This window comes from Salvia splendens, chromosome 3 (assembly GCF_004379255.2).
Source record: "Salvia splendens isolate huo1 chromosome 3, SspV2, whole genome shotgun sequence".
Taxonomy (NCBI): Eukaryota; Viridiplantae; Streptophyta; class Magnoliopsida; order Lamiales; family Lamiaceae; genus Salvia; species Salvia splendens.
Genome location: NC_056034.1, coordinates 7,244,713 through 7,268,636, shown reverse-complemented (window position 1 = coordinate 7,268,636; position 23,924 = coordinate 7,244,713). Strand labels below are relative to the sequence as shown.

At 39.5% G+C, this 23,924-nt stretch overlaps 1 protein-coding gene across 3 annotated transcripts; it reads right to left on the bottom strand.

Annotated features, from left to right (window-relative positions):
• Nucleotides 1-122: 122 nt before the first annotated feature.
• Nucleotides 123-3,329, bottom strand: LOC121794655. 3 transcript variants are annotated; one of them, XM_042192921.1, is made up of 5 exons: nucleotides 2,985-3,329; nucleotides 1,945-2,049; nucleotides 1,079-1,597; nucleotides 610-759; nucleotides 123-462 (listed from the first exon to the last, which is right to left on the bottom strand). In XM_042192921.1, the coding sequence occupies exons 3-5, from the start codon at nucleotides 1,577-1,579 to the stop codon at nucleotides 370-372; spliced, it is 744 nt and encodes a 247-aa protein (XP_042048855.1). In that variant the 5' UTR covers nucleotides 1,580-1,597; nucleotides 1,945-2,049; nucleotides 2,985-3,329; the 3' UTR covers nucleotides 123-369. The 3 variants fall into 3 exon arrangements, with proteins under 3 accessions (XP_042048855.1, XP_042048854.1, XP_042048856.1); XM_042192920.1 differs by lacking the exon at nucleotides 1,945-2,049; XM_042192922.1 differs by lacking the exons at nucleotides 1,945-2,049; nucleotides 2,985-3,329 and adding an exon at nucleotides 2,343-2,923.
• Nucleotides 3,330-23,924: the final 20,595 nt, after the last annotated feature.

The following is a 23,924-nucleotide window of genomic DNA, read 5'->3' as shown; positions in this document are numbered from 1 at the left end:
ATAAAATGGTTCAACCAAATTCATGTGTCTCTACGAAAAATTCATGTTCAAAATTTAAACCTAGTGTATTAAACCCCTACCTCAAACCACTTTACCAGATTAATATACAATCAAATCGAATATTAAAACCAAAAAAGAAGAGAACGCTCTCATAGCCTCCTAGCCAGCAATCTATAATTTAAAGGGAAATTGTAGCTACAGATTGATGAAGTCATACATATTATTGGTGTAGCATTAAAAAACAGTATATACACAGCTAGTTTAGCCACACTGGACATTATGAGAGATGTTAAGATAGGTTGGGAGGTGAGTTGATGATCATGGTGATCACCTCTACTTGTCCTTGTCCATAATCAATAATACAGACAGTTACTGCATCTCTGGGCTTTCCATTTCTTCCGTCTTGGCAAATCTTCCGCGGATCCGAGGCTGGCTGTCAGCCAAGGCTTTCCTACAAGCATACTGCAGCAAAACGCGTTAGTAGTTAGTCTTGTGCTCCCTCAGTATGCAGTTTCTTGACATAATATGATGAATATGAGTGAGATTTAATATAAAGTGGAGGGATAATATTATACTTTGGGAACTGAAGAAAGATTATATAAGTCTCACCTTGATTTTTCTTCCAAAGTTTCGCTTGGACTTCTTGTTCCAGTATCTACAGAGCTTTTCCCTGCGATCTTCAGAATGGCAGCTGCTTATAACCCGAGGTTGCACCACCGAGGACTGCTCCAGAATTGTTTTACCATCGTTATCAAGAGTCTGCCATAAAAACTCAGTATCAATCACACCCACCCCTATCCTGTCCAAGAGTCCACAAACATCTAACCATTTCTCAGTTCATACACATTGTCGTGCAACCAATAAATTTGTGTAGTAGTCACGAGCAGAGGTAAAATGCGAATCATTCACCGGCCCAATTCAATATAGAGGTGTTTCAGGATACATTTTAGGTATGTTACCAACATTATCCAATTCTGAAGCCAAATTACATGGCATATAAGATTCATGATACAATATGTAGTATGAGAGGGTAGTGAGTGCTAACAAGATGTGCATAAAGATTGCTAGAAGAGTTTACCTTGATATCTCCTTCACTAAATGCTCTCCGCATCCCATTAAAAGCCCCAAAGTCCAAAACTGGAAAATCGAGAAATTTTGGCCTCAGTGGAGCCTCATGCACACCATCCACAGATCTTAGACAACTCGAGCTGAGACTTTTCTGGAGTGCGCCCTCCGCAAACAGCTTCTCGTCAACAACAAAATTTTCATCTATCTGTAGAGACGGAATCTTGATACTCAGGGTATCAAAGAGTGGCGTCTCATTCCCTTGCTGTGCCAAAAGATCCTTTCTACATTCATAGAAAACCTCACTGATGAGCTGTCCACTCTCAATAGACGACTCGATATCAGATACTGTTAGCGACTGGGGAGAGATCACATCTTCTCCACAGGAGATCATTGAGATAGCAGCTGTCATCGGATCCACAGCCATTAATGGTTCTCCAATTACTGGTTCAGGTGCCTTGAAGAGATCACCTTCTCCCCCGAGGTTGTAATCTGATATGGTGGATGTTTGCATGAGGCTGCTTGTTATGCCCTACATAGGAATTTGGGGGAAAAAATTCTCAAATTTAACTAAAATATTTGATATAAATATCTCATGAAGCAGAGTAAAAAATGACCAATCATGACTAGTGGTTAGCCAAAACTGTGAAGCTGTAGGCACACATCTAGCAAATAAGCTTTTTTTGTCTAATCATGATGGTTAGTATGCATCAGTACAACCTATAAAAGCATACAAAGAAGCCCACAACAGACACAGATGTTCAACTCGAGGACACCAGTTAAATCACATGTTAGGACAAAGATTCACGGTAATAAATAGAAATCATGGTAAGATTGTTAAAATTTTACAAGAAATACGAAGTATATTATCATAATTACCAAAAACTAGCTAGACAAATAGGTGACTTCGCTGGATAATTCATCTCGCTCCATTACAGTTATCGGCCACCAGAAACCGTCATCTACTAGATTTCAGACACCGCCCTATGTAAAAAGTAAAAACTAATATCAATGATTGAGGTGTCTATAAGTATCTGCAGGTGCACTTTCTCATAACTACTAACTTTCCAATCAGAAACTTATGTGATAATTCACTTGAATCACAAACTAAGATGCTACTGCTATTTAAGCTGCCTTTAAACACTCTAACACATGAAAAATAGGGTGATCAAGATCATTTTAGCTAAATGTCAAATATGTGTAACAGACATAGAAATCCCCATTGTAAAACAGAGCTTCAAAAGTAACCACCAATAATTGAAGGCTTATTCACTCACTTCACTTCTCTATCTTGAACCAGCATACAATAGAGTGAAAAGAAAAGGTATAGAAGGAGGAGAAGAAAAAACGAAGACCTTCACAAAAATAGGAACTCTTTTGAAGTTGGAAAAGATGAGAAAGGTCTGAAATTAATTCATAACCTAATTAATGGCTTTTCAAAGAAACGGAAGTAATGATTGTGATATTATGTTCCAATAATTTCCCTTTTCACCATAAATAGAACTCAAGGTGCTAACCATTAATGGTGCCTATTGAAAAAGCACATTAGAAGAAAAATCTAATCTTTGAGATAAAGAAGGCCCATTTTTCTCTAAGCTCTTACATAAGTCAACATTTGTGGCAGTCAAATCGAAATTCATCATGATAACTTTCATTTCAGTAATCAAAAACTCAGGAAAAAGAACTATGGAGATGCCCCAATTAACATGAGCAAGCAAATAGCAATTCATAAAATGAAATAGAAAAAAATTTCAGTAAAATCCATCTTGCAGGAAAAGGTAGGGTGTATAAAAATCTTGGAAATGGAAAAAAATGTGAAAAGAGGAAAAGATCATTAACACACAGATGAAGAGTGAAAACCTCAGATATTTTGACACCCTTTCCCCAAAAAATGATCAAAAAAGCATAAGATAATTTACCAAAGAGGAATTAGGCCTTTGTGAGCAGCAAAAATCATCAAACTGCTGAGCTTCTTGAGAGAAGTATGGAAACATAAGCCCAGTTTCTGCATACATTCTCGAATTTGTCACTGAAAAGATTGGGGGGAAGGGGAGAAAGACACCGAGCTGTGTATCTAAGAGTATGTATAGACTATAGATGGAGGAGAATAGCTTTAATAATGGAGGCGAGGTCTTTTTATAGGTGTCAAACAGTGGGAAATATCACCAGAAGCAGCAGCAGAGCAGCGACAGTAACATGCCGTAGGAGAGAGAGGAGAAGAGAGTGAGGAATCTGATTTTGTTTGGGTCTTGGCTCGACTCTCGCGGAAAGAAATTTGTAAGAGTGTCCACTGCACGCCCAATAGCCTCAGCTCCAGTTTTTATCCATAGCCACAGTTTTGTTGTCCATGGTCCCAAAATTTTAAGTCCGCCACTATAGTGAACACCTCTAATAGCCCCAAATTTTATAATCAACTTTCATTTTATAATGTTTCAAGTAATTATGAACAAATTTATTGGGCTATACGTAATTAGAAGAACACGACTATACGAAGTAGAATTAAAATTAAAATTAAAATTAAAATTAAAATTAAAATTAAAATTAAAATTACACACTACATTTAATCTAGTACAAATCACTAACATGTTCACACTGCGCCACCACCTCCCCTACGTGCCCATACTTCTTCAATCAAATCGGCCTGCAGTGTGTTATGTGATGTGGTCCTGCGCATATCAGCGAAGCGTTGGATCAAATATTCATTGCTCCGTGGTACGCCCATCTGGATCGGCGCGGAGGCAACATCGTGACTTGTACTTGCGCCTTCTTCTGGTGCCCATCGCTCTGCCGCAAAGCCTTCATCTTCTATTATCATATTATGCAATATGATACAGGCTAACATAATATTCGCGACATCATCTTCGTGCCAAACTCGTGCCGGACACCGTATAATAGCCCACCGCGATTGGAGGACACCAAAAGCCCGCTCAACATCCTTCCTAGCACTCTCTTGTTTGCGCGCAAAATATTGTTTATTCGGTCCAACCGGTTGGCGGACAGTCTTCACGAATACGGGCCACCGCGGATATATCCCATCTGCCAAATAGTAGGCCCTACTGTACTGCGTACCGTTGGCTACGAAGCTGATTTCTGGACCCTTTCCCCGGCACTCCTCGTTGAAGAGCGGCGATGACTGAAGAACATTGATGTCGTTGTTCGAACCTGCCACACCGAAATACGCATGCCAGATCCGTAGACGGTAGTCCGCAACGGCTTCCAGAATCATCGTTGGATGTTTGCTTTTGAATCCAGTAGTGAACTGGCCTTTCCATGCCACGGGGCAGTTCCTCCACTCCCAATGCATGCAATCGATGCTTCCTAACATTCCTGGGAACCCGTGCATCGAACCGTGCATATCCAGTAGGCGCTGACACTCATCCGGGTTGGGCTTCCGTAGAAATTTCCCTGATCCCCTTACAGAACTGCCTGAGCACCGTGAGGCCAGTCGTCTCACCCATCTGTAGGTATTCATCGAACATGTCCTCTGGTCCAGCGTAGGCAAGCTGCCGGATTGCAGCGGTGCACCCTGTTGCGTAGACAGCCCGATCCGGCCAGCCGCATCACATCGGAGGGTGAGGCACCGGTAACGCTCCGCCAAATTCGTCGCTATATAGTTGAACAGCAGTCGCGACATCCTGAATCTCCGGCGGAATATCTCGGGTGGATAACGGGGGTTATCCACAAAGTAATCATCCATTAGACGATGGTGCGCACCGACGTGGTCTCGTGGGATTGTCACGACCGCATTTTCTAAGGATTGAAAACACGGTTGATCGCGACTAGGGGAGGATTAAAGAAGCGGGGAAGAAAGGGGAAAACAACACAAATCGACCATACCTCGAAACAAACGGGAATAGCTCGAATTAAAATCAGAGTTTTGAACAAAATAGACTTGAGTCTTTTAAGATGCACAACGGAAGCAAATGAACGCGGTTCCATGTATGAAGACATGAACCTCCGAGAGTCAAAATCTGACTGAATTAAATGTCTTGTCTCAATAGCACTTCCTCCACCACTTCGCTGCTCAACCTGCACATTTAGAAATATATGCAGGGCTGAGTACAAAGAGTACTCAGTGAACACATTGCCGAAAATTACACATATACATTTGAAAATATTGTCAAGCCATCATCACAGTAACACTCGGGGGTTTATTAAAAAGGCCGAGCTTACTAAAAATATTCACATTGGACTGCAGTCCCTTTTTCCTGTACTTAGCCATATCTGATCACATTGTGCCGTTGAGATGGTGTTCTCACACGGTCACCTTACATACATGTGCCGGGAAGGTGGCCACCTTCCTCGGTCACCTGCTCTGCCCAACTTGCAGAGGGAGCTTGTGTACACTAGTCCGAGTGGGGACACCACCCTCACTGGGACCCGAATTCGACTTATATCATCATTCATAATTCACTTGGCCGTAGCCAACAGATAGGCATCATACACAAAACATTTATGGCAAGACAACATCACTTGAAACAACAACGAACATAGGTTCGAGTTTTCATAAAATATCACCTTAAAATAATTTGCATTTTTTTATCCACATTAGTATGTAGGATAAGAAAGTTCACCTGGTTCGTTTAGTTCCTTTAACTTGAATTTCTTACTCCGACCTTACTTGCGGAGATAACCTTTTGAAAACAAACAACGTACTAATAAGACTCGAGAAATTCACATACTTATAGGAATGCATGCCCCTACTTTATTTTATTATTTTTTTATCATTTGTTCACCATTAGAAAATTTTAGAAATTTTCATATTAATTAAATTGGGAAATTTAATTAATAGCACTTCTTTATTAAACTTAATTATTTCTGTGATTTGAGAACGTCGTCTCCCTCTTTCTTTCCATTTCCTTAGCGGCCGCCCGAGGCGTCGCGGGGCGATGCCGGTCGACCGCTTATGCCCATAATTCTTCCGTTGGCTCCTCGTATTTTCCATCATAATATCGAACAAAAAATCCCAAAATTTATTTCGAAATTAATTAAATAACTCCTAAAAATTTATTCAATCCCACAGTTAACTTATCATAATAATTTCCCACCGAGAATTTATATTTATTTTTGTAATAATGGAGTGCTCATTTCAGTTGGAAGAAGAAGAGAAGAAGAAGGAAGCTCGGCTTTTGAGCTCGGCTTTGAGTTCGGCTTTGAGCCGAGAAGACAGTTGGTCTTGAGCCGAGAAGCAAAGGAGTTCGGTTTGTGTACCGAGAAAGGAGTTCGGTTTGTGAACCGAGAAGGGAGCTCGGTTGTGAGCCGAAGAGAGTGCTCGGTTGTGAGCCGAAAAGAAAGTTCGGTCTTGAGTCAAGAATAGAGTTCGTCTTGAGCCGAGAAAGAAGAAGCAACAGTTCGGTCTTGAACCGAGAAGGAAGTTCGGCCTAGAGAAACTAGCCGTTGGAGCAGCAGTTAGTTAGCCGAGATGTAGCAGTTATTCTTCTTGCTTTCTTGATTCTTCTTGTAGTTAGTTAGTAGCAGTTGCTACTTGATTGTAGAGCTTTAAATAGCTCAAAACCATGTACGTAGTCAGTAGTGAAAATCAATAAAGAGTTTTCAAGTTTTCTCTCCAAGATTACTATCTTCGATACTCTAAGTGTGAGTGTGTGTTCTTCTGCATTGTGAGTTATCATACAACTGTGAGTGTGTGTGTGATTCACCTGAGTGTGTGAAAGTCTTGTGCGTATTGAATCCCAACAATTTTGGCCTTGGAAATATTCTAAAATTAATTAAACAATTCCCCACAATTAATTCAATTATCAACCCAATGTTCAACACAAGAGGGAAAAACACACCATAACATATTTCAAAGTGCAACACCTAACCACACCAATAAACACACTCCTTGGACATACATGCATCATATAACACCATAAATCTTGAAAATAAGCACTATTTTATTAAGGCATAAAACTGGCAGAACTGCGCGACCGTTTTGTAAATATCACTAAAAATCCATCCGACCTCATATGAAGCTAAAATTTGGTCACAACACAGTAGACATATTCAAGTTCAACCAGTTAAAATTTCACACCGAAATAATATCATTTGGTCAGTCAAAACATTAATACAACACTCTAGTTGGAACATAAAGATTCGGGCAGCATTGCGCAGTTCGTTTGAAAAATTCACCATAAATTCATACAATGTCCAATAAGGCTGAAAATTTTACAAGACTCAGAAGACACTTCAAATTTTCATCTAGTTCAAGAATCACATCAAACGGAGATCATTTGGTCGGTCAAAAAGATTTCGAAACCTTCTGGTCGAGAACACACGTTACTGGCAGAATTGCGCAGTCGACTTCAAACATTTTTCAAAAATTCATTTTTCAACAAAAAGGGCTGAAATTTATACGAGACACAGAAATCACCTTGAAATTTACTCAGTAAAATTTTCATATCAAAATTCGACCGTTTGATAGGACAATCACACATCAGGAAATACTCTTCGAACGTCACAAATTTCAGACTCAAAATTTCAAAATTAGAGTTTCTTTCCCAATCATCCAACCACAAATTCTCATGCTTATAACACACAATCATGCTTGATAAGACTCTTATAAACATGTTTGCACATAAGCTTACATCATTCACCAAGGATTCGAAACAATCTCTACATAAACTCATTCAAAAAAACGCATAACTATCAAAGTTCTCACGCAAACTCACTTTCCCACCGATTAATTTTGCGATCTATGATTCCTACACTACTATATGCATGTAGGGATCAAGAGCATGGTTCAATGAAGGAGATGAGAAGAAAATCTTAGTTATACCTTTTTGAATCAAGAAAAACGAACGGTAGAAACAAGCGTTGGCACGATTCGTCGGGAACTCTTGAAAATCCACTCCAATTGATGCAAGAAACAAGAATTGAATGGAGGATTTTTGGAGAGATTGTAGAGAGGGAGGGAAAAAAAAACGTGTGGAGTGAGGGAGAATATATATTAAATTGATTTATTGACTTGGTGACCAAGTTAGACTTGGGGACCAAGTTAGGAATTTTTTTTTTTTTTTTTTTAGGTAATTAATTGATTATTTATTTATTATTAAAGTAATTATTGAAGTATTTGCTCACTTGTTCATTTAATTTGGTGTAGGTATAATCGGTTCAAGTTCGTGGCTGTCTGCGTTGAAGTACCCGGTTTTCTAAAACGCAGGATGTATAGATAAATTTTTGTTGGACTTTTATTGGATGTATCGGACATTAAGATTTTAAATTTTCGGGATCTTATTTATTTATGTTTATTATATTCATATAGGTGTAATATAATTACGTGTTCTATTCACTTATCTAACGTCAAAACAAACAACGACAATCTATCGTAGCTCGGATTTAATCGCATAAAAGTTACTTATATAGATAATCAAGCTAATAATATAGTTTATAATAATATCGGCTTAGCGGGTCGTTACATTCTACCCCTCTTAAAAGAAATTTCGTCCCGAAATTTAGGATGTGTTTAGACAAAAAGCTTGAGATATTTCTCTTTCACTTTCTCTTCTAGCTCCCATGTTGCTTCTTCTTGTCCGTGGTGTTTCCACAAAACCTTCACTGTAGTAATCGACTTGTTCCGAAACTGCTACACCTTTCGATCTAGTATTTCTACCGGCTTTTCTTCGTAACTCAGGTTAGGTTCTAGAGCAATTTCTTCGTGGCACATCACGTGTTTTTGGTCGAACACGTACCTTCGAAGTTGGGAGACGTGGAATACGTTGTGTACGTTCCCAAAGTTGGGTGCTAATGCCAAGCGATATGCTACTGGGCCCACTTCTTCCAGAATTTCATAGGGTCCAATAAATCGTGGTTTCAGCTTTCCCTTGAGTCCAAATCTGGTAATTTCTTTGGAAGTGCAAGAAGACCTTCTCCCCGATGTTAAATTTCAATTCCATTTGACGCTCATCGGCGTAGGTTTTTTTTTTTTTTTTTTTTTTTTTTTTTTTTTTTTTTTTTTTTGCCGGTCTTGCGCTTCCTTGAGTGTCTCTCGCGAGGAAATTTAGAGGTGGTCTAACAGTTTTAACTTTGATAGGAACTGAATTTGGGACTCCAAGAGAAATATTCGAATCGTTCTTGCTTTGGGTAGGCTCCAAGGTAACCATGAAAACAAAACAATTATAATTATTTCAATTACGTGAGTATTTGGTTCACCACAAACTCTCACCAGTTGCTTGCAACAAAGGTTTTCATGAGGGGCAAAGACTAGGTTCAATTGGGCTCATTATGCTCACTCCCAGAAAAGAAAAGATACAACTTCAAAGGGCTTGAGCTATATCCATAGAACTTGAAAATTTTATTGTGGGAAGAGCTTGCCAGAAGGAATAAATTGCGAAAGTGAGAGTATGCTGAATAGAATGTAGATGTCAATAATATGTTGCCAATGATATAATCAAAATGAACAGTCAAGTAGAAAAGTTTCAAGTATCCCCAGATGATAACAAGAAGACCTGAGATGGTTGGTTACAAATGGATTTGAAAAGAATGGGAAAAACAAACAATTGAAATTTGCTCAACAACACTAGATAGAAGATCATATCAACGAAATTTTTAGAGTTTATAAGCAGTTCAGGGAAACTAACTAATAAAGAGGGCAACAAGAGGAAATTAGTCAAGGGAGAAGCAATGTGCCAGCTTTAACATAGAGCTTGCAGAAAAGCTCAAATCAAGAGACAACAGTCATATTTGAATTCAGAAAATGAGAGTACTTATGTAAAACAAATAGCTTGTCAATAAGTATGTCTGAACTCACAAAGGGTCAAATTAAATGGTTTAAGGTCTCACCAGATGGCTACTCCAATATAGTAAGACTGAAAATGATTGGGCTCAAGTGGATTTGAGAAAGAAGAATAACAAGGAACTACCCTTTTGGGTCAACAACATCGTGATACTATATCACGTTAACGAATTTACAAAGTTTATAACCAAGTCACGGAAATTAACTAGTAGAGAAGACAATCAGAGCAAACTAGTTCAGGAAGAGAGCAAATTACTTTAGACTTGGAGTTGCTAAAGAGCTCAAAGCATGATGGAATAATTTTTAGTGGAATTAAGAAGAGGGAACTACTCATATAAAATAAAGAGCTTGTCAAGAAGCACTTTTGAAAACAAAAAAAAAAAGTCCACTAATGATCTTTGAAGAATATTATCATTGAAGAGACAATAGTTTAGGGAAACATGTTTATTCTGAAGGCTATAAATAAAGCAGCTCCGAGTATAAAAGTTTGCTGGCAAGAATTCAGAGAGTCAAAGTATTGCTTTTATGCAGAATGAGTAAAGAAGGACCGTAGTCACTGGAGGTTATCAGAAAGCATGAGGGAGCAAGCTCAAAACTGAAAGTGATTCACAACCTTGACATAGAAGATGGAAAATAATGGCACATTACCTTGAAAAGGAAGTCATTTAAGATCTTAATTCAACAAAAGTATTTTGATCAAGGGAGTGCGAGAAAATGGAATTCATGGAAATCCCAGTAAGCATTGCTGATGAATCTTCTTGGTTAACTACGACGGTGATACTCCGTTGTTTAACTCTTTATGGAGGATGGTAACTGAGTTATGGGAAACTTTGGTCACAAGCTACTTTCACCTTACGATCATGTCAGAAGACCATATGTGAGAATTATGACTCCTTGGTACTCTTGGTTCGTCATAACGTTCATCCTCGTAAAACGTCATTTTGTTTTATTCTATGCTGGATTTCTTTTCTCGTGACGAAGTTTCTTTCTTATCGCATACTTTCTTTTCGTCGCTCGGGAAAGCGAGAAATGTTCATACTGTACTTCTAAGTTCGAGTTCATATTGTGTTCTAGAAGGAACGCATAACTAAGTATTCTAAGTTCTTGGAAATTTTGATTTCCCCATTCTAGCAACATGATTCAATTACTAACTCAAAAAGAGATATCATTTCACCAATTGGTACCAGACTCGTATACTTTATACTTTCATATTTCAGTAACTTTTTCCATTCAGGAAAGTTACTTCTTTTGTTCATGCATTCACAGTCTTTAGCCAAGAAAAGACATACTAACTCTTTCTTTAAGCATGCTACCAAATCAAGAAACATCAACTCTTTCTTTAAACTTGGTATTTTCATCTGTTCACTCAAATTAACTACATGAGTTATTTCTCCATTTCAAACTTTTAAACATCTTGACTTTCTTCTGAAAAAGAACAAGTTACCTTTTTCCTCTTTGAGCGCGATTGGTGGGAGTGCTAAGAGCATTTTCATCAATTAGACAGTCTAGTGGAACAAGGCTAGACCAAAGATTTTCAAAGAAGCTCTCGGGTTCAGAGCGAGAAAGAATGCTCTGATACCACTCTGTCACGACCGCATTTTCTAAGGATTGAAAACACGGTTGATCGCGACTAGGGGAGGATTAAAGAAGCGGGGAAGAAAGGGGAAAACAACACAAATCGACCATACCTCGAAACAAACGGGAATAGCTCGAATTAAAATCAGAGTTTTGAACAAAATAGACTTGAGTCTTTTAAGATGCACAACGGAAGCAAATGAACGCGGTTCCATGTATGAAGACATGAACCTCCGAGAGTCAAAATCTGACTGAATTAAATGTCTTGTCTCAATAGCACTTCCTCCACCACTTCGCTGCTCAACCTGCACATTTAGAAATATATGCAGGGCTGAGTACAAAGAGTACTCAGTGAACACATTGCCGAAAATTACACATATACATTTGAAAATATTGTCAAGCCATCATCACAGTAACACTCGGGGGTTTATTAAAAAGGCCGAGCTTACTAAAAATATTCACATTGGACTGCAGTCCCTTTTTCCTGTACTTAGCCATATCTGATCACATTGTGCCGTTGAGATGGTGTTCTCACACGGTCACCTTACATACATGTGCCGGGAAGGTGGCCACCTTCCTCGGTCACCTGCTCTGCCCAACTTGCAGAGGGAGCTTGTGTACACTAGTCCGAGTGGGGACACCACCCTCACTGGGACCCGAATTCGACTTATATCATCATTCATAATTCACTTGGCCGTAGCCAACAGATAGGCATCATACACAAAACATTTATGGCAAGACAACATCACTTGAAACAACAACGAACATAGGTTCGAGTTTTCATAAAATATCACCTTAAAATAATTTGCATTTTTTTATCCACATTAGTATGTAGGATAAGAAAGTTCACCTGGTTCGTTTAGTTCCTTTAACTTGAATTTCTTACTCCGACCTTACTTGCGGAGATAACCTTTTGAAAACAAACAACGTACTAATAAGACTCGAGAAATTCACATACTTATAGGAATGCATGCCCCTACTTTATTTTTATTATTTTTTTATCATTTGTTCACCATTAGAAAATTTTAGAAATTTTCATATTAATTAAATTGGGAAATTTAATTAATAGCACTTCTTTATTAAACTTAATTATTTCTGTGATTTGAGAACGTCGTCTCCCTCTTTCTTTCCATTTCCTTAGCGGCCGCCCGAGGCGTCGCGGGGCGATGCCGGTCGACCGCTTATGCCCATAATTCTTCCGTTGGCTCCTCGTATTTTCCATCATAATATCGAACAAAAAATCCCAAAATTTATTTCGAAATTAATTAAATAACTCCTAAAAATTTATTCAATCCCACAGTTAACTTATCATAATAATTTCCCACCGAGAATTTATATTTATTTTTGTAATAATGGAGTGCTCATTTCAGTTGGAAGAAGAAGAGAAGAAGAAGGAAGCTCGGCTTTTGAGCTCGGCTTTGAGTTCGGCTTTGAGCCGAGAAGACAGTTGGTCTTGAGCCGAGAAGCAAAGGAGTTCGGTTTGTGTACCGAGAAAGGAGTTCGGTTTGTGAACCGAGAAGGGAGCTCGGTTGTGAGCCGAAGAGAGTGCTCGGTTGTGAGCCGAAAAGAAAGTTCGGTCTTGAGTCAAGAATAGAGTTCGTCTTGAGCCGAGAAAGAAGAAGCAACAGTTCGGTCTTGAACCGAGAAGGAAGTTCGGCCTAGAGAAACTAGCCGTTGGAGCAGCAGTTAGTTAGCCGAGATGTAGCAGTTATTCTTCTTGCTTTCTTGATTCTTCTTGTAGTTAGTTAGTAGCAGTTGCTACTTGATTGTAGAGCTTTAAATAGCTCAAAACCATGTACGTAGTCAGTAGTGAAAATCAATAAAGAGTTTTCAAGTTTTCTCTCCAAGATTACTATCTTCGATACTCTAAGTGTGAGTGTGTGTTCTTCTGCATTGTGAGTTATCATACAACTGTGAGTGTGTGTGTGATTCACCTGAGTGTGTGAAAGTCTTGTGCGTATTGAATCCCAACAATTTTGGCCTTGGAAATATTCTAAAATTAATTAAACAATTCCCCACAATTAATTCAATTATCAACCCAATGTTCAACACAAGAGGGAAAAACACACCATAACATATTTCAAAGTGCAACACCTAACCACACCAATAAACACACTCCTTGGACATACATGCATCATATAACACCATAAATCTTGAAAATAAGCACTATTTTATTAAGGCATAAAACTGGCAGAACTGCGCGACCGTTTTGTAAATATCACTAAAAATCCATCCGACCTCATATGAAGCTAAAATTTGGTCACAACACAGTAGACATATTCAAGTTCAACCAGTTAAAATTTCACACCGAAATAATATCATTTGGTCAGTCAAAACATTAATACAACACTCTAGTTGGAACATAAAGATTCGGGCAGCATTGCGCAGTTCGTTTGAAAAATTCACCATAAATTCATACAATGTCCAATAAGGCTGAAAATTTTACAAGACTCAGAAGACACTTCAAATTTTCATCTAGTTCAAGAATCACATCAAACGGAGATCATTTGGTCGGTCAAAAAGATTTCGAAACCTTCTGGTCGAGAACACACGTTACTGGCAGAATTGCGCAGTCGACTTCAAACATTTTTCAAAAATTCATTTTTCAACAAAAAGGGCTGAAATTTATACGAGACACAGAAATCACCTTGAAATTTACTCAGTAAAATTTTCATATCAAAATTCGACCGTTTGATAGGACAATCACACATCAGGAAATACTCTTCGAACGTCACAAATTTCAGACTCAAAATTTCAAAATTAGAGTTTCTTTCCCAATCATCCAACCACAAATTCTCATGCTTATAACACACAATCATGCTTGATAAGACTCTTATAAACATGTTTGCACATAAGCTTACATCATTCACCAAGGATTCGAAACAATCTCTACATAAACTCATTCAAAAAAACGCATAACTATCAAAGTTCTCACGCAAACTCACTTTCCCACCGATTAATTTTGCGATCTATGATTCCTACACTACTATATGCATGTAGGGATCAAGAGCATGGTTCAATGAAGGAGATGAGAAGAAAATCTTAGTTATACCTTTTTGAATCAAGAAAAACGAACGGTAGAAACAAGCGTTGGCACGATTCGTCGGGAACTCTTGAAAATCCACTCCAATTGATGCAAGAAACAAGAATTGAATGGAGGATTTTTGGAGAGATTGTAGAGAGGGAGGGAAAAAAAAACGTGTGGAGTGAGGGAGAATATATATTAAATTGATTTATTGACTTGGTGACCAAGTTAGACTTGGGGACCAAGTTAGGAATTTTTTTTTTTTTTAGGTAATTAATTGATTATTTATTTATTATTAAAGTAATTATTGAAGTATTTGCTCACTTGTTCATTTAATTTGGTGTAGGTATAATCGGTTCAAGTTCGTGGCTGTCTGCGTTGAAGTACCCGGTTTTCTAAAACGCAGGATGTATAGATAAATTTTTGTTGGACTTTTATTGGATGTATCGGACATTAAGATTTTAAATTTTCGGGATCTTATTTATTTATGTTTATTATATTCATATAGGTGTAATATAATTACGTGTTCTATTCACTTATCTAACGTCAAAACAAACAACGACAATCTATCGTAGCTCGGATTTAATCGCATAAAAGTTACTTATATAGATAATCAAGCTAATAATATAGTTTATAATAATATCGGCTTAGCGGGTCGTTACAGGGATTGTCCGCCGATGAGTAATGGCACGAGGGATCGCTTCCTCCGCATTCTCCGCCTCCTCCGCCAAACGGGCCGCTTCTTCCTGGGCGGCCTGGTGTTGCACCTGTTGAATCAGAGCATTCCAGTTGTCTCTCCACAAATTGTTCATTTCCGACCCCAAATTGTAGTGAGAGAAATTTTTATAGATGTAGAGTTGGAATGGTGTGAAAATAGTGAATGGATTGGGGTGTATTTATAGGTGAATTGAAATGTAAAAAAAATTTAAAAATCGGCTATAGCCGCGGCGGTCGGTGCTGCCACTATAGGCGCCGCGCCTATAGCCCCGTCCGCCCCCATTTCGCCGCGCCCTCGCCCCGGAGTCGGCTGAAGCCCGTCCGCCCCCCTACCGCCCCCATTTCGGTGTCCGCCCGCGCTCTCCACTATAGCCCGCCCGCCCTCCGCCCCAATCCGCGGCTATAGCCGCGGGCTCCCCATAGTGGATACCCTAAAGAGTTGAAAAGATTAAAAAAAAGTAACAAATCAAATAAACTACAAATAGTTAGCGCAGACTATTGAGCTAGGACAATTGTTTATGTAATTATGCCTCTCGGAACTTAACAGCTAACTTTGCGGGGAGCATCTCCAATGGAGGACGTCCGGTCGGACATCCGCAACGGGCGACCGGGACATCCGCCATTGTGGCGTGACAAGTCGGATACGGACGTCCCGTAAGGACGTCGGATGTCCTCGGACGTGCGGGCGACGGGAGGGGCGGAAGTCCGATATTTATTTTTTTATTTTTATTTTTAAAACTCTATATATACGGCTCGTTGAACTTCATTTCATTCGCACCACTTGTGTTAACAAGTTTCTCTCTTCTTTTACTACAAATTTCATTTCTACTTAATGGAGAACGACAGGAACTCCCCCGCCACGAGCGAGTCGCAGACTCTGACGTTTCCCGCCGAACTGGAGGGAAACTCTAGCGGAAATGCGACAACGGTTCCGGCAATGTCGGGGATGGGTGGAATGGGTAGGATGGGTGGTATGGGTGGTATGGGTGGGATGAGTGGTATGATGTCCCCTTACTGCAATATGTACAATTGGATGGGTGGGATGGGTGGTATGATGCCCAGGGCAGCGGGGATGGGGGGCATGACCCCAAATATAATGGGGATGGGGATGGGATGGGATGGGGATGGGGATGGGGATGGGGATGGGGGCATGACCCCAAATATGATGGGGATGGGTGGGATGATGCCGGGGATGATGTAGACCATGCCTAGGGGAGGGGGTGGCAGGGGCCCTGAACCACTAGCGGGTGATGTCTATCGGCCGGTTATCGATATGTTGTCTACTGATACCCCCTCCAGTTTTGTTCCGGAGACTAAGTTCACCGGCGTGGAAACTTTCTCTTTTGAGGAGTTGGGGCTATCTCCAGTCAGGGAGACTCCCGATGATGTGGGGACAGCGGCAAGGGGCAGGGGCAAGGGCAAGGGGAAAGCCACGGGCTCTTCCTCGCGAACGGTGGCTGAGGAGGATGATGAGGAGACGGGAAAGAGGACGGTCTGGAGCGTGTGGGAAAACGTTGCGCTTTCGAAGGCTTGGGTTTCAATAGTCGAGGATCCCTATGTCAGTGCTAACCAGCATATTGACAGACTGTGGCATCGCGTCGCTGAAGCCTACCTCACACACAAACCGGCTGGGGCGAAGTGTCGCGTTCCCGAACAATGCCGGAAACAGTGGGAGCGGTTGAGGCCTAAGCTTAGTCGATTTTCCGGCCTCTACCAAAACAATCTCCGCCAGGCAACCAGCGGTATGTCCGAGGAGGATGTGAAGAACTGTGCCTTGGCGCAGTACCCCGACAGATCCTTGAAGTTCAAAGATTTCGGCCAGTGGGAGGCTTATCTCGTGGTGAAGGATTCCCAAAAGTTTTGTGGGGGTGTCGAATCGGGCTGGCAGAAGTGGACGAAGATCAACGCTTCCGGTGAATACAGCAGCAGTGCTGGTTCGTACGAGCTCCCAGAAGCCGAGGAAGTGTCCCCGCTACCTCAATCAGACTCCCGCCGGCGTGGTCGCCCGATTGGGCAAAAGGCTGCGCAGCGGAAGGCTAGGTGAAGCAGCAGCGGTAGCGGGTCGTTCGAGGTCCAATCGGAGGCCCCTGCTCCCCCAGAAGAGTACAATCGTCTCGCCCGCGCGCAGTTAACGACTAGTTTGGTCCGGACCATGCATAGGTGGCATAGCACGACAGATCCTGTGTACAAAAGGATGTTGAAGGATGTCATCGATGGATGTCGGCGCGATTTGGGGATGCCACCCATTGGAGAAGATGGCGCCGAGATTAGCGGCGGGGACGACGGGGCGGCACGGGCGACGGCGAGGGCTGCACGGGCGACGAGGACAACGCGGAGTGAGCCGAGTCTAAATTTTCCCGTATTATGTTATTTTTATTATGTAATTTTTTTTCTTTTTTATTATGAAATTTTTTTTCTTTTTTTATGTAATTTTTTTTAATGAAGCATTCGCAATTTTCCCGTATTCCGTGTCAAAATTATAATTTCGTTACGTTTATAAATAATTGTGATTTTTTTTATTGCAGGAAGTCCTAGTGGGAAGGGCGATGGGAAGGGCGGATTGTGAAGGGGATGTCCTAGTGACGTGGCAGTGGGATGGGAAGTCCTAGTGACGTGGCAGGAGGTGTTTTTAGGAAGTCCTAGTGGATGTCCGAATGGGACATTCGTGCATTGGAGATGCTCTACGAGCATGAATAATCTCGTCCCCATTTCCGGCCCCAAGTCCCCTCCACGTCATCATTCCCCTACAGTTGCGGCCCAGGCCCCAACTGCTCTAACCCTGCAGGCCGCAACCCGGGCCGCAACTAATAAATGACACTATTCACAACTCAAATTTATTTTCCTCGTAAAATAGAATACGTTGAGCAATTATAACATGAGAAATTTATTTTTAATACAAAAATAATAAATTATAAACTAAAAAATATACAAAAAATTAGATTATTAAAAAAATGCAAAAAAATAAAAAAAATATTAAAATTCTGCAAAACACGTTCCCCCTCTCCATCTCCTTCTTCTTCCTCTTCCTTCCCCCTCTCCCCCTTCTTCTTCTTCTTAAAAATGCAAAAAAAAAAATTAAAATTGATGAAAAAAACGCCGCCCCTCTCCATCTCCTTCTTCTTCCTTTTCCTCCTTCTTTCCCCTCTCCCTCTTCTTCTTCTTCTTCTACTTAAAAATGCAAAAATTTTTTTTTTTAAATTAATGAACAGTAGCGGCCCGGCTCGTCGCCCCGGAAGCTCCAACGCGCGCCCAGACCGGGCCGCGGGACGGTCACCAGGCCGGGAACGCGGCCTCGGGACCGGCCGGGGCCGTGACGCCTCCTCCTCCAACGCGCAGGGCGGGCCGGGACTCGCGATTTTCGGCCCGGCTCGTCGCGTTATTCATGCTCTAACGACAATTGTTTCTTTTGCTTAGAGCATCCACAATAGCGACGGATGTCCCGGCGAAAATCCCGGCCGACACCAAAAAACACCCCTTACACTGCCACGTCATAAGGACATCCCACTGCACTATAGCGGACATCCACAATAATAAAAATTCACAAATTCACCAAATTAAACAATTTACGGAATTAAAATTTCAACACGAATACGGACGGAGAAAGTGCAATAATAATTTCATTAAATAAAAAAATAAAAAAGTATTGTTCAACAAAAAAAAATTTAAACAAATTACATTATAAAATATCAACGTGCACCCATTCGCGTCCATATCGTTCTGGAGTCGAATATGGGCTTCTTGTTGGCGCATGTCGGCAAATGCACGAACCCGATCGGCCTGTCCATGGGGTATACCCATACGTACATTGACGGTGGCCATGCCGTGGCTTGGACCGGCAGCATCAACATCATCACTGGACCAATCAGTCAGTGCTGGACCTTCAATTTCGACAATCATGTTGTGCATGATAATACATGCGTACATGACATCAGCGATGCTGTCAATATACCATAGCCGTGTTGGACCCTGCACTGCCGCCCATCGAGCCTGTAGCACACCAAATGCCGACTCCACATCCTTGCACGATGTCTCCTGACGTTGCGCAAAGTAGATCTTCTTATCTTCTATTGGGCATCTGATCGTCTTCACAAAGACGGGCCACATAGGGTATATCTCATCCGTCAAATAGTAACCCATATCATGCTAGTTGCCGTTGGCGACGAAACTGACGGCCGGACCAACGCCCATGCACTGCTTGTTGAAAAGGGGCGACGACTGGAGAACGCTGATGTCGTTGTTCGACCAGGCTACTCCAAAATACGCATGTCAAATCCATAGCCGGTAATGAGGTATGACTTCGAGGATCATCGTGGGATTCTTGCCTTTGAAGTCGGTAGTGTACACCCTTTTTTAGGCGGCGGGGTAGTTCTTCCACTCCTAATACATACAATCTATGATGCCCAACATTCTCGAAAATCCGTGCTGACTCCCGTGCATATCCATCAGAGCCTGGCAGTCTTTGGGGGTAGGCATCCGAAGATACCTATCCTCGAATATCTCCCTAACGCCCTTACAAAAATACTTCAGACAATCGCGGGCAGTCGTCTCGCCGATGTAGAGGTACTCGTCGAACATGTCGGTCGAGCCTCCGTATGCCAGCTGCCTGATTGCGGCAGTGCACTTCTGTATGGGCATGTGACCGGGTTTACCAACCGCATCTTCCTTGAACCTGAAATACTCGTATCGACGCTCTAAAGCGCAGACGATACTCATAAATAGCGGATGATGCATCCTAAAACGTCACCGGAATATGTTATCCCTAGGGGTGTGCATTCGGTTTCGGTTTGGTTTTTTGCCAAAACCGAACCAAAACCGAAAAACCGAATTTAGTTCAAAATTCAAACCGAAAAACCGAAACCGAAAAACCGAAAACCGAACTTAAAAAACTGAAAAACCCGAACAAAACCGAAAAACCCGAAAAAAAACCAAAAAACCTGAAAAAAATAAATATAATATAAATATATATTTATATATGTGCATTTTATTTTATTTTATATATACTAATAGAATATTTATATATAATATAAAATTAATAATACATATAATATATTATATAGTAGAATATATTAAAAGAATATATATATTATATATAATATAATATATTAAATTAATAGAATATATATATAATTCGGTTTTCCGGTTTTTTCTTCGCCCGAATCGAACCGAACCGAAAAACCGAAATTTTTTTATTTTTAAAACCAAACCGAACCGAATAACCAAAAAAACCAAACCGCGGCTCCGGAGCGAAGTAGTCCTCATACAACCGATGGTGTGCAGCGAGATGGTCTCGGGGTACTATAGCTCAACGATGGATGGGGCGAGGTACCGCCGGCTGCTGCTGTTGCTGCAAGGCCGCTTGTGTTAGGCGATTTATCTCCCGGGACGTATTGGCCCGCACCTCTTCGTTAATTCGTCGGCGTACGTCATCAGCATCCTCACCACTACCACCCGCACCACTACCACCCGCATCACTACCACTACCACCACCACTAGCCATTTTGGATATACCGATAGAAACGTAGAGAGAGAAGAGAAACTCGTTAATACAAGTGGTGCGAATGAAATGAAGTTCAACGAGCCGTATATATAAAGTTTTTTAAAAAAAATCGTCCGCCAGGACGTCCGTCGTGGCACTGCAATGGCGGACGTCCCTACGGACGTCCGCCGACTGCAGCGGATACCTCACGTCCGCCGGGAACGTCCGCGTCCGCCTCTCCCGACCCAATGGCGGACGTTCCGCGTGGACATTTCCCGCGGGAAGTCCGCCATTGCGGATGCTCTTATGGATCGATTTTGTTGCATTTTTTGAGGTGTTAATTGAAAATACTTATCTCTTATTACTTCCGATGTCCCATAAAAATAGACCGTTTAGGATTTGTGACATAGATTTTAATGCATAATTGGCAAAATAAGAGAAAATAATAGAGTTTGTGTAGTGGATGGTGGGGTCCATTAATAAAAATAAAATAGAAGGAGAATGGATACGGACTATTTTTATGGAATAAACAAAAAAAGAAATACTTCTTCCGTCTCAGGTTACTCGCACTTTTCATTTTAGGCCGTAAATTTGGGATTGATTTTTAAGTGTAATTAAATTAGAATTTTAAGTGTAATGAGACATCACTTAATAAATGAGCTCTTAACTTAATCTAACATATTAATTAAATGCATTAATTCTAACTTAAACTATAAATAGTGTACGGAGTTTGTGACGAGCCGAAAAGCAACAGTGCAAGTAACATGGGACGGAGGGAGTATGAACTATTTTATAGGACGAAATGAGTATTATTTAAGTAATTACTAGTATTAATTGTTTTTTTTTAATATAGTCTTTTATAAAAATTTTGGGGGTAGAATATCTATATAACAGTCGAACTTACTCATTTATTATCTGATGTATGAAGTGTAGTTTGCAAAATTATTAGTTTACTTAATTTTGTTGTCTATTCGATTTTTACATTTATTCGATTTTAAAGAATCATTTGTGCATTTAACTCGATTTTGTTCTATAAAACGATGAATCGGAACAATATACAAGAATGTAAACTTTTAACATTACAAGTAAAATGATACTAGTAATGTTTAATACTAGTATTATGCATTGATATTAGACATTGGTATTGTTATGGTTTTTAATTATAAAAAGTCATGGTTTCAAACCGAACTGATGCCTATATGTAATTATGAAAATATTAATTAAACATATGGTACTATTATATAATACTATTTCAAATTGAATTATTAAAAGTTGATTGGATATCTTTACTCTGTATTATGTATTTTGAAAAATTGTGACATTTTATGAAATAGTCTATCACGAAGGTGAGTCATGGTCAGTTTTGTATAGTTATTCTTTTTTTAGTGCAATATTGTTAATATTCTAATTTATAAGTACTGGTGTTGTACAGTACAAATGATATATTCGAATGTTCATACAAACTTTCTTTTGCTCATGCTCAAATCGATTTTTGGTCGACTGATATAACAATATTTTGTTCTGATTTTTCACCTTATTACGTTTAATAAAATCGACAAAAAATAGCAGTCATTAGTCAGTTTTATAGTATGAGAAATGATATGTTATGCTCGTTATATTTTATGTGTAATAAAGGAATACTTTGTGTATAACGAATTTTAAATTTTGGGATGATAAAGGGAAATTTGAGTGAAGTACTAGCTTATACTACTTTCGTAATAATGAAAATTGAATTATATACTTATTTTGTAATGATAATAATTTTGTTTATAATAGTGCCACAGCTATAATGCTTTACTTTAGATTTTTTGCAATGAGATTTTACTCTACAAGGAACGAGAATAATTGCATTTTAAAAGCTAAGCTCAAAGTTGTAGTCCTGCTACATATCATCATAGACACGAAATGAAATTTTACTACCAAGGAATGAGAATAATTGCATTTTAAAAGCTCTAAGTTGCACATATCATTATAGACACAAAATTGATTCCTTATCAGTCCAAATTTTTTACTTCCATAATTAGTTAGTTTTGTAAATTTACATTTATGTCATATGTTTTGAGTATGATCGCTTATTTTCTCAATACCAATACTTTGGGTTATTATTTTTTTTTTCTCTCCTTCAACTTTTCTTTGTTGCTTAAATTTAGAAAAATCTTGTTAAATGGTGGAAAATTAAGAAATCAGAAATAAACTTAAATATAAGCAATTGTTTATTTATTAAACCCCTTGGTGACGCGAAGCGTCATGTATATGCAGTAGAATTTCTAATTTAATTTTATTAACGTGATCTAATTGTATTTGTGGGGCATATTGATATTTTTTAATAATTATTTAGTCAGACAATTTCTCTGATATTTAACTACACTTGTTTACCACATTTTTAATGCTTAGGGCCGTTCACAGCAGTGGACACTTGATCCTTAGTTCATCATTCAGTTTCTTCCTGAAATGCAGCATTTTATCATTTAGCTCATCTCAATTTCCACGTCATTATCTCTATAATTCATTTTAATTGTTGGTGTTAATCAAATATATGAAATAATAAACATGAAATAAATTAAAGGCAAAAAACATAGAAAAATCAAACATATTTCATTAAATATAAAAAAATTATACAATTAATGGAGGTGTGTGTGTTTACAGGGGTGGAAAAAATGAATTATGTCGCAATCGGCGACCGCCTATCACGCTCGGCCGCGCCCACTTGATCAGCGGTCGCCGATCGATCAGGTGGCCGATCGGCGCCCTATTGCGAATACCCTTAATTGATTCATAAATCAATAATTATGCAGAATTACACAAGTGCTCTACATAGATTTTAGAGTTCATTAATCAGTATTTACATAAATACATACACTTACGAATTTAAAATATAGTTTAATTTGATCTTATAAACATATATTGTATAATGGAGTACTTATTATTTAATTTAATACTTATTCAATATGTGAATAACTTACTTATATAATATGATTGGTGGTTCTACGATGAAATAGCTTACTTATATAAAGAAGAAAAAAATTATTAGATTAAATTATAGAAATGACAAAAAAGACAAGGAGGCTACGATAATCGGATTATGGGGGATACTATGCAAATTAGTTGAAACAACTGTTTTCCACCATTATTGACTATTTAATCATTGCTTATACTGACATTAACTTAGTAAATAATGGATGGACTTCTTTTAATTGCAGCTGAAGCCAGCAAATTACTGACTGCGACTTATTAAGCTAATTAAGTAGTGTAAAATTTCGGCTGGATTTGGAAATAGTGAATGTATCTAGACGGTTGCTCGGCTTTACCTCATAGCTGAGGATAGCGAAATTAGT

What these genes read in the sequence shown, in the direction of transcription:
- LOC121794655 (XM_042192920.1), bottom strand. Translation starts at nt 3,080, where the DNA reads ATGTATGCAGAAACTGGGCTTATGTTTCCATACTTCTCTCAAGAAGCT. An exon ending in AAAGGCCTAATTCCTCTTTG is followed by an intron (nt 1,598 to 2,984) that starts GTAAATTATCTT and finishes ATTCCTATGTAG; the next exon opens with GGCATAACAAGCAGCCTCAT. An exon ending in TTAGTGAAGGAGATATCAAG is followed by an intron (nt 760 to 1,078) that starts GTAAACTCTTCT and finishes TTTTTATGGCAG; the next exon opens with ACTCTTGATAACGATGGTAA.